This window comes from Oncorhynchus kisutch, unplaced genomic scaffold (assembly GCF_002021735.2).
Source record: "Oncorhynchus kisutch isolate 150728-3 unplaced genomic scaffold, Okis_V2 Okis05a-Okis16b_hom, whole genome shotgun sequence".
NCBI classification, from domain to species: Eukaryota; Metazoa; Chordata; class Actinopteri; order Salmoniformes; family Salmonidae; genus Oncorhynchus; species Oncorhynchus kisutch.
Genome location: NW_022261982.1, coordinates 1,234,985 through 1,250,164, shown reverse-complemented (window position 1 = coordinate 1,250,164; position 15,180 = coordinate 1,234,985). Strand labels below are relative to the sequence as shown.

General features: G+C 42.6%; 2 protein-coding genes across 6 annotated transcripts in view; both read left to right on the top strand.

Annotated features, from left to right (window-relative positions):
• The first annotated feature begins 6,220 nt into the window (after window positions 1-6,220).
• On the top strand, window positions 6,221-11,540 carry acadl (acyl-CoA dehydrogenase long chain). The gene is made up of 11 exons (XM_020474624.2): window positions 6,221-6,423; window positions 7,160-7,336; window positions 7,784-7,921; window positions 8,276-8,440; window positions 8,739-8,805; window positions 8,999-9,163; window positions 9,603-9,704; window positions 9,946-10,059; window positions 10,371-10,498; window positions 10,770-10,856; window positions 10,955-11,540. Exons 1-11 carry the CDS (start codon window positions 6,338-6,340, stop codon window positions 11,046-11,048), a joined length of 1,323 nt encoding a protein of 440 aa, XP_020330213.1. The 5' UTR covers window positions 6,221-6,337; the 3' UTR covers window positions 11,049-11,540.
• A 2,777-nt stretch (window positions 11,541-14,317) lies between these two features.
• Window positions 14,318-15,180, top strand: part of LOC109876944 (microtubule-associated protein 2) — a 98,258-nt gene continuing 97,395 nt past the window's right edge. Inside the window, exon 1 of one of the 5 annotated variants that reach the window (XM_031813376.1) lies at window positions 14,318-14,525. The gene's annotated coding sequence lies outside the window, so the exon portion shown is untranslated. The remainder of the gene's footprint in view (window positions 14,526-15,180) is intronic. The other 4 variants (XM_031813373.1, XM_031813375.1, XM_031813374.1 and 1 more) reach the window with 4 other exon arrangements.

The window sequence follows — 15,180 nt, the reverse complement described above, 5'->3', positions numbered from 1 at the left end:
TTGCAACTTAATGTGCTTTACAGAAGAAAACAAACACAAACAATGGAAATTAATGTTGAAATATTTACTACACAACAAACAAGATAATAATAATAATATGCCTTTCATATTTTGTGTAATAATAATTACACAAACTGAACAACTAAAAAGCACCCTAAGGAAAGCATGTTTTTTTAAAGATCTCTTTTAAATATGTCCACAGTTTCAGCCCCCCTCAGGTTCTCTGGCAGGCTATTCCAAAGGCTGGGGGCATAGTAACTAAAGGCTGCCTCCATGCCTCTTGGTCCTAGGCTTTGGGATAGTTAAAAGGCTGCCTCCATGTCTCTTGGTCCTAGGCTTTGGGATAGTTAAAAGGCCAGTGCCAGAGGACCTGAGGGACCTACTGGGTACAGAACTTAAAAGCATGTCTGACATGTATTGGGGTGAACAATCGTGGATTTATTTAAAACCAATAGAAGAACTCCCAGGCAGCCAGTGCAGAGACCTTAAAACCGGTGTAATGTGTGTTCTCCGTCTGGTCTTGGTCAGTACCTGTGCTGCAGCATTCTGTATGTTTTGCAGTTGACCAGTGGCTTTCTTGGGTAGACCAGACATTACAGTAGTCAAGCCTGCTTTTAATAAAAGCATGGATGAGTCCCTGTGTCAGAGAAACAGTCGCACCTTGGCAATGTTCCTCAGGCGGTAAAAAGCTGTTTTGGTCACATTCCTAATGTGTGATTTGAAATGTAATCTCAAATAACACCTAGGTTTTTTACCTGGTGTTTTATCTTTATTGCCCGTGAATCTCTGTGCTTTGGCTCCAACAATAAGTACCTCAGTCTTGTCTTGATTTAGCTGGAGGAAGTTGTGAGCCATCCAAGTATTTAACACTGCCAAGGGGTAACGTATAAACTGAACAGCACCAGACCCAAAATTGATACTTGTGGAACTCCACATGTGATATGTATTTTCTCCTGAGTTAAGTTCACCAAGGGTGACAAACTCTCGACTGTTTAAATGGGCCCTAAACCAATTTAGAACTGGACTGGAGAGGCAAACCCACCTCTCCAGTCTGTCCAGAAGGACATCAGAGTACAAGGACAGAGAGCTGTTCAGCATCTGTGTCTAAGACCATTTACCACTTTAACTAAAGCTGTCATTGTGCTGTGGCGGGCATGAAAACCAGATTGTATTTTTTTCCCCAAAAAATACAGTTGGCTATGAGCTGAAGAATCTAGATTACTTTTCTTCAGAAGGGGTTTCACCATAGCAGTTTTTAGTGTGGTGGGGAATGAGGCTGTGAACATGGAGTGATTAACAATAGCTTTCACTTCTTCAGATGCGCAATTAAAAACTGTTTGAAGAAGGTGGTGGGGATAGGATCGAGAAGGTAGGTAGAAGGCTTAAGTTGTGATATAACTTTCCTGAGCATGTCTGTGTCAACCAGGGAAAATACATCCATAGTGCCTTTGCATGGTAGGCTAGGGCAAATATCATAACTTCTCATCAGGTATTTTTTGACTGATACCCAGCCTAATGTTGGTTATCTTATCTCTGAAATATGCTGAAAACTCATCTCATTTACAGTACCAGTCATTCCAAGATTTTCTTTATTTTGACTATTTTCTATGTTGTAGAATTAAAGTGAAGATTTCAAAACTATGAAATAACACATGGAATCATGTAGTAAGCAAGAAAGTGTTAAACAAATCTAAATATATTTTATATTTGAGATTCTTCAAAGTAGCCACCCTTTGAATTGATGACAGCTTTACACACTCTTGGCATTCTCTCAACCAGCTCCATGAGGTACTCACCTGGAATGCATTTAAATGAACAGGTGTGCCTTGTTAAAAGTTCATTTGTGGAATTTCTTTCCTTTTAAACGCGTTTGAACCAATCCGTTGTTGTGACAAGGTAGGGTTGGTATACAGAAGATATCCCTATTTGGTAAAAGACCAAGTCCATATTATGGCAAGAACAGCTCAAATAAGCAAATCTAAACAACACTCCATCATTACATCATTACAAGACATGAAGGTCAGTCAATACGGAAAATTTCTTCAAGTGCAGTGGCAAAAACCATCAAGCGCTATGATGAAACTGGCTCTCATGAGGACCGCCACAGGAAAGGAAGACCCAGAGTTACCTCTGCTGCAGAGGATAAATTAGAGTTACCAGCCTCAGAAATTGCAGCCCAAATAAATGCTTCACAGAGTTCAAGTGACAGACACATCTCAACATCAACTGTTCAGAGGAGACTGTGAATCAGGCCTTCATGGTCGAATTACTGCAAAGACACCACTACTAAAGGACACCAATAAGAAGAAGAGACTTTCTTGGGCCAAGAAACACAAGCAATGGACATTAGACCAGTGGAAATGTGTCCTTTGGTCTGATGAGTCCAAATCTGAGATTGTTGGTTCTAGCCGCTGTGTGTTTGTGAGACACAGAGTAGGTGAACAGATGACCTCTGCATGTGTGGTTCCCACCATTAATCATGGAGGAGGTGGTGTGATTGTGTGGGGGTGTGGGGGTGCTTTGCTGGTGACACTGTCTGTGATTTATTTAGAATTCAAGGCACACTTAACCAGCATGGCTACCACAGCATTCTGCAGCAATACGCCATCCCATCTGGTTTGCGCTTAGTGGGACTATCATTTGTTTTTCAACAGGACAATGACCCAATACACCTCCCGGCTGTGTAAGGGCTATTTTACCAAGAAGGAGAGTGATGGGAGTGCTGCATGAGATGACCTGTCCTCCACAATCACCCAACCTCAACCCAATTGAGATGGTTTGGGATGAGTTGGACCACAGAGTGAAGGAAAAGCAGTTAACAAGTGCTCAGCATATGTGGGAACTCCTTCAAGACTATTGGAAAAGTATTCCAGGGAAATCTGGTTGAAAATATGCCAAGAGTGTGCAAAGCTGTCATCAAGGCAAAGGGTGGCTACTTTGAAGTATCTCAAATATATTTTAATTTAACACTTTTTTTGGTTACTACATGATTCCATATGTGTTATTTCATAGTTTTGATGTCTTCACATTTATTCTACAATGTAGAAAATAGTACAAATAAAGAGAAACCCTGGAATGAGTAGGTGTGTCCAAATTATTTTCCACCATCATTTGCAAATAAATTCATTAAAAATCCTACAATGTGATTTTCTGGATTTTTTTCTTCTCATTTTGTCCGTCATGGTTGAAGTGTACCTATGATGGAAATTACAGGCCTCTCTCATCTTTTTAAGTGGGAGAACTTGCACAATTGGTGGCTGACTAAATACTTTTTGCCTCACTGTATATATATATACACACAAAATCTATATTTACGTAATGTGAACAACTCACCTCACCTGTTGACTGAAAGAAGACACAGCTGAATCTTTACAGTAACATGTTGCAACAGTAAGTTAGTGGGATCAAAGAGGAAGACAGAATAAGACATTACAAAATAACTTTTCTTCCATCAACTGTTTGACACATTTTCAGAAACTTGATCCGTTGTCAGAATACCTATCAATGATGCATTGGGTCCAATGAAGATAAGTTAGTTGATTTATTATGGATTTATGAGATAATATGACCAGAAGTCTTATGTGGTGGATGGAATGAATGAATATGTTTGCAGTCAATCACTGTCAAACAAACCTGGATGAAACCAATGCAACATCCATGTCGGTCAATACTAAGTGGGTTCCTTGGGACATCGAACTCTGACGAACTCTAAGGTCATCTCAAGGATCCCACTTAGCAAATGAGCCGTGACATTTATCCACGTATGGGTACTGAAGTGTCATCAAGTAATATATCAAGAGTGGCTATATCATAAAGCACTTTTGTACTGCAGAAAATGTATGTTAGCCCACTCTGAAATCCACTGTAAAACATTATGTTTTCTCTTGGTACATACTTGCTGTTGAATGAAATGACCAATTCAAAAAGCTAGTTCACAATCTCTGGATTACCTGGAGTATGAAGTATGAGCCACCTTAGTCATAGACTGTTCTCTCTGCTACCACACGGTAAGCGGTACCGGAGCGCCAAGTCTAGGTCCAAAAGGCTCCTTAACGGTTTCTACCCCCTAAACCATAAGACTCCTAAACAGTTAGTCAAATGGCTACCCAGACTATTTGCATTGACCCCTCCCCTTTTTATGCTGCTGCTACTCGCTGTTTATTATCTATGCATAGTCACTTTACCCCTACCTACATGTACATATTACCTCAATAACCGGTACCCCCTGAATATAGCCTCATTAGTTAGTTTCTTGTGTTTAGATTTTATTTATTTTTTACTTTTATTTAGTAAATCTTTTCTTAACCCTTTTTCTTGAAACTGCATTGTTGGTTAAGGACTTGTAAGTAGGCATTTTATGGTTAGGTCTACAACTGACAAATTCGATTTGATTTCCGTGAAAATCGACTCTAAAATCCAATTTAACACAAAACATACTGCCTTTTGAATAAAACAACAAATTCAAATGTTTTATTAAATCTCACTGGATTATTGTTGAAGCCTAAATAAGTGCATTTGGAAGTATTCATGGGGTCCCCTTTTCCACATGTTGTTACTTTATTCTAAAATGTATTAAATCGTTTTTTCCCCTCCTCAATCTACACACAATACCCCATAATGACATCACAATACCCCATAATGACATCACAATACCCCATAATGACATCACAATACCCCATAATGACATCACAATACCCCATTATGACAAAGCAAAAACGTTTTTTTATTTTTTAGAAATGATTACATTTACATAAATATTCAGACCCTTCACTCAGTACTTTGTTAAAGCACCTTTGGCAGTGATTACAGCCTCGAGTCCTCTTGGGTATGACACTACAAGCTTTGCACACCTGTATTTGAGGAGTTTCTCCCATTCTTCTCTGCAGATCCTCTCAAGCGCTGTCAGGTTGGATGAGGAATGTTGCTGCACAGATATTTTCAGGTCTCCAGAAATGTTTGATTGGGTTCAAGTCCGGGTTCTGGCTGGGCCACTCATGGGCATTCAGAGACTTGTCCACTCCTGCTTTGATTTGGCTGTGTGCTTCGGGTCATTGTCCAGTTGGAAGATGAACCTTCTCCCCAGTCTGAGGTCCTTAGCGCTCTGGAGCAGGTTTTCATCAAGGATCTCTCTGTACTTTGCTCTGTTCATCTTTCCCTCGATCCTGACTAGTCTCCCACTCCATGCTGCTGAAAAACCCCCATAGCATGATGCTGCCACCACCATAATTCACTGTAGGGATGGTGCCAAGTTTGCTCCAGACGTGATGCTTGTCATTCAGGCCAAAGAGTACAATCTTGGTTTCATCAGACCAGAGAATCTTGTTTCTCATGGTCTGAGAGTCCTTTAGGTGCCTTTTGGCATAGTCCAAGTGGGTTGTCATGTGCCTTTTACTGAGGAGTGGCTTCCGTCTGGCCACTCTACCATAACAGCCTGATTGGTGGAATGCCCAAGAGATGGTTGTCCTTCTGGAAGTTTCTCCCATCTCCACAGAGGATCTCTGGAGCTCTGTCAGAGTGACTATTGGGTTCTTGGTCACCTCCCTGACCAAGGCACTTCTCCCCCGATTGCTCAGTTTGGCCGGGTGGCCAGCTCTAGGAAGAGTCTTGGTGGTTCCAAACATCTTCCATTTAATAATGATGAAGGCCACTTTGTTTTTGAGGACCGTCAATGCTGCAGAAATGTTTTGGTACCCTTCCCCAGATCTGTGCCTCGACACAATCCTGTGTCAGCACTCTACGAACAATTCCTTTGACCTCATGGCTTGGTTTTTGTGCTGACATGCACTGTCAACTGTGGGACCTTATATAGACAGGTGTGTGCCTTTCCAAAACATGTCCAATCAATTGAATTTACCACCGATGGACTACAATCTAGTTGTAGAAACATCTGAAGGATGATCAATGGAAACAGGATGCACCTGAGCTCAATGTTGAGTCTCATAGCAAAGGGTCTGAATACTTATAAATATAAGGCATTTCGTTTAAAATGTTGAATACATGATCATTTCTAAAACCCTGTTTTACGCTTTGTCATTATGGGATATTGTGTGTAGATTGATGAGGGAAAATTATAATTTCATCATTAAGGCTGTAATGTAACAAAATGTGGAAAACGTGAAGGGGTCTGAATACTTTCCGAATGCACTGTATATCATCCATTATGTTTGGAATGTATCACATCTGATGTAATATGTTCATTCAGCAGGCCTTACCTCCGCCCAGTAGATGGCAGTAACTTCAACAAATGAGACCGTAGCCTACGCTTGAAATACTAGGGAAGATACGCATTCAATGTTATTGTGTCAGTTGCGTAAAAGCGGTAACGTTACGGAGGAAAATGTTGTCAAAAGCTGTCAAAGCGTGTTATTCTGGTGTGAAAAATGTATGTCGAGGTGGACAGGTACTTTCTTCTGCAAATGCCAGGTGCGTGTCGTAGATTTGCATGCTAATTTTACTGGAGAAACGATGTCTGTAGATATGCTTATCATTCACGTTAATTTACTGTCATTGAGCAGGAAATAAGTTATTTATTTTAAACAAATATTTGAGTTAAGACAGCCTTGTCATATGTAGTCATCAACAAAATATAGCTTCTTATAGTGTTCAACATTGTCTGTTGACCCGCTAATGCTAAACTGGGACACAGTCACCTTTGGCACACTTTCCCAGAAATGGCCTTTAAAGCCTACCTAACGTGTTCCTTCACATATGAGGTAAGTATTGGGTTTGAGTTTGTAACTCAGCTATCCAACACTGCTAGCTACAGGTTTTTACACCAGATAATGTGGTTTTTAATCTGAAGATGCATCACTGCATACTTCCTATTCATGAACCTGACTCTCCTGATTGATTTGACTGGTTGTTTTGTTTGCTCCTTGGTTTGGTTGCTTTAACTTAATGGCATTAGTAATGTCATTCTAGGTTACTCAGCCCGTCATGGGGGGCTAGTCAAATTCCATGACTCAAATTCCACTACTAACTACACTGATCTCAGAAGTCAGTTTATAACTTTTTTAGCAAACACACAAGTGGTTCAGTATACCACACCTAAAGATTAAAGGTGGACTTTGTAGGACACGTTAGGCCTTACAACTGCCTTGTTATGCCCATTAGACCAACATGTAGTTTATTTATAAGTGCATGTGCCTCCATTTCCCAGAATGCAGCACAGCCAGCCCCAGGAAGGGAAAGCTCCCCCGTCCAATCGTCCGGAGACGTCCAGTGCCAAGACTCTGATGGACATCGGCACCCGCAGAATCTTCAACGAGGATCATGACATGTTCAGGGAGAGTGTCCGACGTTTCTGGACAGAGGAGGTGGTGCCCTACCACAAGGAGTATGTATTGACTGTCTGTAACCATCTCTGCTTAGGCCTAGTGTTCCACACTAGGGTCCTGTTCATTAAGTACCAAACGGTAGGAAACTGACTCAAAGCGGGAGGAACCAGTTGAACACTCGTTTTCCATTGCAGAATGTTTGGAAATGGTTTTTCTATTGTGTGACCTAATAAACAGGATGCTGATGATGAACTGAATGGTTTTTCTATTGTGTGACCTAATAAACAGGATGCTGATGATGAACTGAATGGTTTTTCTATTGTGTGACCTAATAAACAGGATGCTGATGATGAACTGAATGGTTTTTCTATTGTGTGACCTAATAAACAGGATGCTGATGATCAAGCTTTTTTTGCTTCAGTGAACTGAATGGTTTTCATGATGTGATTATGTTGTGATGACTCTGCTGACTTAAGGTATGGTCTCTGTCTTCCCTCCCCCTCCAGATGGGAGAAGGCAGGTATGGTGAGCAGGGAGCTGTGGCAGAAGGCTGGGGAGCAGGGTCTGTTGGGCATCCTCACTCCAGAGGAGCACGGTGGGATCGGAGGTGATCTGCTGTCTGCAGCTGTGATGTGGGAGGAGCAGTGAGTATCTTGTCCTGACCAGGGATCAGCTCCCCACTGTCCATATAATCATATTAATTATGATCTAAACTGATCCTAGCTCAGCACTCATACTCTGAGACGCTATATGAATACAGGCCCAGGTGTGGGTTGATTGGCTAGTATTTCCCAAGCCCTATTGCTATGACCATGGGCGTATAACAGAATGTTATACAGTTGTGATTTATATGTCAAACAACTGACTTAACTTAGATGCCTACTGATAACATCAAAATGCTATTCTGTCAACAGGCTTTGTGTTGTACTGCAGGGAAAGTCAGAAGGGGATATCAGGACGTTACACCCCTCTCCTCACCCTGTCTCTCTGTCCTCTAGGATGTACTCTAACTGCTCTGGCCCAGGCTTTGCCCTCCACTCTGAGATCTGCATGCCCTACATCAGTAACTATGGCTCCAAGGAACAGATTGATCGTTTCATACCCCAGATGGCTGCTGGTACCTGCATCGGGGCTATCGCCATGACGGAGCCGGGAGCTGGCAGGTGAGGACGTTTAACACTACTGGGCCAAGCTGAGCTGTACTGCTCTGGTCTGGTTACCCTACTGGAAAGCCTGATGTGAAAAGAAGATATCCAAGCAGACACAGTACGGTTTGGGTCAGCACGATGGTGTGAAATTTGTTCGTTTTAATAAGCTATACTTTCAGCATGAGAATTTGATGATGGTAAGGTCAATTTGGGGTCATTCTGCTTGTTTTCATTACGTGTTCTCTAACTTCTACCTCTGTCTAGCCAATAGCAGTTCATCCTAAAGACCCTCTCTTCTCTCCGTTCAACCCAGTGACCTCCAAGGTGTCAGAACGTACGCTAAGAAGGACGGCGATGACTGGATCCTCAACGGCAACAAGGTGCGTTCAGGGTGGATGTGGTTTAACCAGACTAGGGTTGTGTTCAGTAGGGCACACCTTAGCAAAACGTTTTGCAAAGGAGAACAAAAATCAGTTTTCTTGCTTGACAAATTTGGGTAGTACCTCCGTTTCAAAATATTTTCTCCCAACTGAACATGACCCATGTCATTGACCGTTGTCCCTTGACCCACAGGTGTTCATCACCAACGGCTGTATGGCCGACATGGTGATTGTGGTGACCGTAACGAACCGCGAGGCGAAAACAGCGGCCCACGGGATCAGCCTCTTCCTGGTGGAGAAAGGAATGCCGGGCTTCCAGGCGGGCAAGAAGCTGGAGAAGATTGGCCTGATGGCACAGGTACAGTCAGAAATCTCAATTGCTAATTTTTTAACCCCCTTTCATTAAGGGGCCATTTTGACCACCTGGCTGGGTTCAAATACTTTTGATTTCCTTTTCACATCCTTTCAGTTTGATTGAGCCTGTATGTAGAACCAGAGAGATGGGTTGCTTTTTATTTTTGACTATTCCTTTGGTTTCATTGTGTAGTTAAAGCTCAATCGAAGGCAGCTAAAGTGTTTGAAAGAAAACAAACACTATTGAATCCAGGTCTGGTCAATGGGGAAAAAAACTCATTGCTTCAAACAGTCGGTTTGACATTGACGTCCCTTGAGAAGTGGGTTCAGATGACGAGAAGTGGGTTCAGATGACCAGAACTAGTCAACTGTCATGTCAGACCATTTTATAGAACAGCCATTACCTTCGATATATATATTAACCGTTGTCTCTCTGTCCCCAGGACACGGCTGAGCTGTTCTTTGAGGACGTGCGTCTCCCTGCGTCTGCCCTGCTGGGACAGGCCAACAAGGGCTTCTACTACCTGATGAACGAGCTGCCACAGGTACACCTTTCAGAGAGGAATTACATTGCATGATATACCAGGGTTGGGGTCAGGTACATTTCAATTCAGGAAGTAAACTGAAATTGCAATACCGATTGTATTTATTTAAAGAGCAATGACTGAGTTGAAGGGAATTGACCCCTAACCTATTCCTATGTACTCGATTGTCACAAAGGTATGACTATATCTAGTAGCTACAGACCACGTCATTATTAATGCTCTTCACCTCTTGTTCTTCCAGGAACGCCTGCTGATTGCAGACATGGCCATCGCCAGCAGTGAGTTCATGTTTGAGGAGACCAGGAACTATGTGACTCAGAGGAAGGCTTTCGGCAAGACCATCGCTCACCTTCAGGTTGGATAGCATTATCTTTGACTCGTATTTCTGCTGTAGTAACAGGTATGTTTTCGGTGTAGTGAACACTAGTGCTATTGGGGTGGTAGGTAACCTAGGTTAGAGAAGCTGAGTCAAAGTGGGGACTGAACTAGCAACTAGAGGGCTGTTGGTGTCAGACCCTGTCTCTCCTACTGTTTTGCCCTTGAGCGAGGCACTTAACCTCAAACTATCTCCATAGAACACATTTCTGTTTGATCAGATGGATGAATAGTTGTATTGTAGTATATTGAAGTGATCCACTAACTCCATCCCCCTGTCTCATGGTGCAGACTGTGCAGCACAAGCTGGCAGAGCTGAAGACTGAGATCTGTGTGGGCCGCTCCTTTTTAGACACCTGTCTCCAGCTTCACACAGAGAAACGCCTGGACTCTCAAACAGCCTCTATGGCCAAGTACTGGTGAGAACACAACCAAATACTAAACCTTCTTTCACCAGATTTATGCTACTCCAGTCCAGAACTGTCAGAATGTTTGACGTGTAAAGTGCACTTACACATCCGCCCTTGGACTGGATTTAAAGGGAGTGGATTGGTATAAGAGTCATGCTGGTGATGTCTTTCCAGACAATGCTTTTAAACCCATGATGAAGTGCACACTTCAGCGAGAAGGGTAGAGAATTGGGACACCCCCTATATCGTCTGACTTGACTTTCTTTGTTTTGTTTATCAGGGCGTCTGACCTCCAGAACTCTGTGGCCACCCGGTGTCTGCAGCTCCACGGAGGCTGGGGCTACATGTGGGACTACCCCATCGCCAAGTGAGTGACGGTGATGTGTGTGTCATGAAAATATAACATGTTATTCTATTTAGTTATATGCTGTCAGTGCACATGAAAATCCTCTCTCTCCCCATCAGGGCGTTTGTGGATTCCCGTATCCAGCCCATCTATGGAGGCACCAATGAGATCATGAAGGAGCTGATCGCCCGCAGTATCGTCAGCCAGAAGTGAGGGAGACGTCCCCAGTGACATCATCATGGAGGAGAGCTGGGAAGTGCTTAACATAAGTCTCTTAACACCAAGTTTTGACTGGGTTAGCTACTGAGCTGGTTGTCCGTGCTTTTTGAAGTGATTGTCATGTTCACTGAAGGTAGGCTAGTGGTATTTCTGGGACAAATCTGAACTTCCACTTAAGTCAAATTTGTACTTATTCTCCCATAGAGATCAATGCATGACTGAGAGAAACATTTTACTTAAGTGGAACTTAGGATTCACTCCTCTTTGAATAAGCATGGAGTGAAATAATAGATATTCAGGTTTTGTCATTTATTTTCTAATATTGCTGGGAATGTGTTTTTAACAATCTAGATGTAGGGTTGTTTATCCCTTTCCTCTTGGCTTCTACAAAGTCAACAATATGTTATTAAATCCGTCCATCCTTTCGCACTTGAAATCTAAAAAGTTTGAAACAATGATCAAATAAATGCACAGAGTTAAGTTGTATATTTTTGTAATAGCACCTTTGTGTTTGTGTCCAACTGTCTGTCCTGCTGTGTTTATGGGGGTGGAATCTACATGGTTTAGTCCTGCTGTGTTTATGGGGGTGGAAACTACATGGTTTAGTCCTGCTGTGTTTATGGGGGTGGAAACTACATGGTTTAGTCCTGCTGTGTTTATGGGGGTGGAAACTACATGGTTTAGTCCTGCTGTGTTTATGGGGGTGGAAACTACATGGTTTAGTCCTGCTGTGTTTATGGGGTGGAAACTACATGGTTTAGTCCTGCTGTGTTTATGGGGTGGAAACTACATGGTTTAGTCCTGCTGTGTTTATGGGGGTGGAAACTACATGGTTTAGTCCTGCTGTGTTTATGGGGGTGGAAACTACATGTTTTAGTCCTGCTGTGTTTATGGGGGTGGAAACTACATGGTTTAGTCCTGCTGTGTTTATGGGGGTGGAAACTACATGGTTTAGTCCTGCTGTGTTTATGGGGGTGGAAACTACATGGTTTAGTCCTGCTGTGTTTATGGGGGTGGAAACTACATGGTTTAGTCCTGCTGTGTTTATGGGGGTGGAAACTACATGGTTTAGTCCTGCTGTGTTTATGGGGGTGGAAACTACATGGTTTAGTCCTGTACGTTAGAATGTTTTTAGTTTGAATGAACAGCATTTTATCCATCATTTGTTCCTAGCTCCAAACCGGAAGTGCCCTTGCATTCTTCTCCTGATAACTATTAATGTTCAGCATTAAAGGGGGAAGGAGATACCTAGTCAGTTGTACAACTGAAATGTGTCTTCTGCATTTAACCCTCTGAATCAGAGAGGTGCGGGGGGCTGCCTTAACACCTCAACAAGCTGTGAATTAGAACATTGCAGTATTGTTGAACATTTAACCCTCTGAATCAGAGAGGTGCAGGGGGCTGCCTTAACACCTCAACAAGCTGTGAATTAGAACATTGCAGTATTGTTGAACATTTAACCCTCTGAATCAGAGAGGTGCAGGGGGCTGCCTTAACACCTCAACAAGCTGTGAATTAGAACATTGCAGTATTGTTGAACATTTAACCCTCTGAATCAGAGAGGTGCGGGGGGCTGCCTTAACACCTCAACAAGCTGTGAATTAGAACATTGCAGTATTGTTGAACATTTAACCCTCTGAATCAGAGAGGTGCAGGGGGCTGCCTTAACACCTCAACAAGCTGTGAATTAGAACATTGCAGTATTGTTGAACATTTAACCCTCTGAATCAGAGAGGTGCAGGGGGCTGCCTTAACACCTCAACAAGCTGTGAATTAGAACATTGCAGTATTGTTGAACATTTTAAACGCCACCTTTTTTTACCATTTTGTAATGTAATAATATTGCTTGTTTATTAAAGTTATACAATTTTGGTGATCCCTCTTCCAATTTTAATTTGGATCTATTGTGTTCTGTCACTTTCATGAAGATGTGGGGTGTTCTATTGCAGTGGACGAAGGCATACAGGAATAATGCATCATGATACGGTCCTAATGCATTATAAGCCCGGTTTTTGGATGTGTGTCTGTTGTACGTGAGAAGATGTGTGAGCCTGAGATTGATGCCCTGGTGACAGTTCAGGAGGACGAGAATGGCAGCCTCAACAACTAAGGTTAAGTCTTCTGCACAATGCTATCTCCTGCTATGTATTATTTTAACCACAAGATGGCAGTAAGTCTTGTGAACCAATTAAACCTGGGTTTTATTCCATCTCAATAGTGATGTGTCTGTCTACTAGGAGTATTTTCATTAGCTTTGATTCCATTCCTTTTATTTTTTATCAATTCCTATCTGTATGGTTTTGATAATCATCCTGTTACCTTCAGTATTAAAGTTTAGTGGAGTGCTGTGGGCACATCTATTAAAAGCTCTTGTCCCAGGTGCTGTGTTAGGATGTAGAACAAAAGATAAATCCACATTCATGAAACACCATTGGGCAGGGGCCACATTCAGTAGTCAAATGTTGAGAAATGTAATGAATAGAGCTGAAGAGCTTCCTTATTCTACATATCACTCTGTTCTACATCATGTATTTCTATCTGAAATCTACAATGGTTGTGCTTGGCTAAACCTATTTACCCAGGCGTAGTATTAAATCCAGCTGCCTCTCTGAACACTTGAGTTGCAAACTGCTTTGGCTCAACACAAAGGCAGGTGTAGTTTCTGGCTCCCATTGACCCAGTCCCAAACTGAAACCCATACATGTACTGGGTAAGCATCCCAAATTGCACCCTATTCTCTATATGTAGTGCACTACTTTTGACCAGAACCCTATAAGGTTTCCTTTGGGATGCGCACCTAACGTATATAGCTTGATTTAGGTTGAGTTGGATGTCTTGTGTTGTTTTTACATGATAAAGCTGGTGTTTCAGTTGTGCTAGTATGCTGCTGTCAGGGAATATGCCTGTGGCCAGCTGGCATGGGTACACATGTTTTCTGTTTAAGGAGAGGGAGAGTCAATCTGCTCCAAGCCCCACATTCCCCCAAATCCTACAGTGTCAGTTTTGGCACGGGCACCAGACATGGTGTGGCTGGGATCCCATGGGGGAAGACGGGAGCAGATGCTTCCTAGATAAATCCAGTTCCTCTCTTTCCCTCGCTCTTTCTCCCCATCTCCTCTCCGCCCTCCACATCTCTCTCACTCACTCCTCAACCAGTGCCGCACCCCTCCCTGTAAGCAGAGCAAGGCAATGCAGCTACTCACAGAAGCCCATCCATCCTCTTATATGTAGATCCCCACCTGTGTGTGTGTGTCTGTGTGTGTGTGTGCGTTGGTGCGCATGCGTGCGTGTGTGGGAGCGAGAACCTGCAACCGTTGGTTGCATACAAATGAATGCGCCACTACTGATGTAATTACGGCATTTGAACGCGGTGGGAGGGGTCAGAGAGACCGACATCTCTTTGCATTGTCACTAGGGCTCAAGGCACAGTGCGCAAGGGATTTATTTATACGGTTCATTTGCCACGAACAGGTAAGGAAAATACGATATTGAATTTATTCAATTTAAAGGCAAAGCATGGTTAATTATGTTTTACTTAAATTTAAATTAATTGCACTTTCAACACACTTGATTTAGTTTAGATTTAAAAAAGTTTGATGTTCTCGGAATCACTGAATGTGGCTTCTAATCCGAGTGGTTGCGCATTTAGGAAAGGCATGTGTTAAATTGTTTGTGCTTTAGCCTAGTTAAAAATGAGAAGCTTGTTTGTTAACTTGGTAAGAATATTACTGTATTTTACCTTTGAGAAGGAACAAGGTTTGCACATCAGCCTCACCCTTAGGAGAGAAAGGCTTAGTCGGCATGTCCATTTGTCTGCTTTTTTTGCTACCATCTCGTTTAACTTGATTTTTTTTAAAACATCACACCTTTAAGTGTTTATTTGTCTCATAAAAATGCGTAATAAAAGGCCCGTTAGTATTTTTGTTGGTCAACTTGTGAGCGCTCCGGGGCTGCGGGCTATGCCCATTGTTCAGGTCCACCATGCATGGTGCTGAAACGGTGCGGGGGCTGCTCTGGCGGATAACTGCAGTAACCGCACCAGCCTGCTATAGCCTACTCTCTGCCTAATCCCAGATTTGAACTAGGCCTACGGTTTTGTATGGCAACATAGGCCTATTGGTGATAT

Bases quoted from the DNA above. Each gene is read 5' to 3' on its own strand.
- acadl (XM_020474624.2), top strand. From the start codon at position 6,338: ATGTTGTCAAAAGCTGTCAAAGCGTGTTATTCTGGTGTGAAAAATGTA. The intron at 8,441-8,738 runs GTGAGGACGTTT...CGTTCAACCCAG, and splicing joins ACGGAGCCGGGAGCTGGCAG to TGACCTCCAAGGTGTCAGAA. The intron at 9,164-9,602 runs GTACAGTCAGAA...CTCTGTCCCCAG, and splicing joins AGATTGGCCTGATGGCACAG to GACACGGCTGAGCTGTTCTT.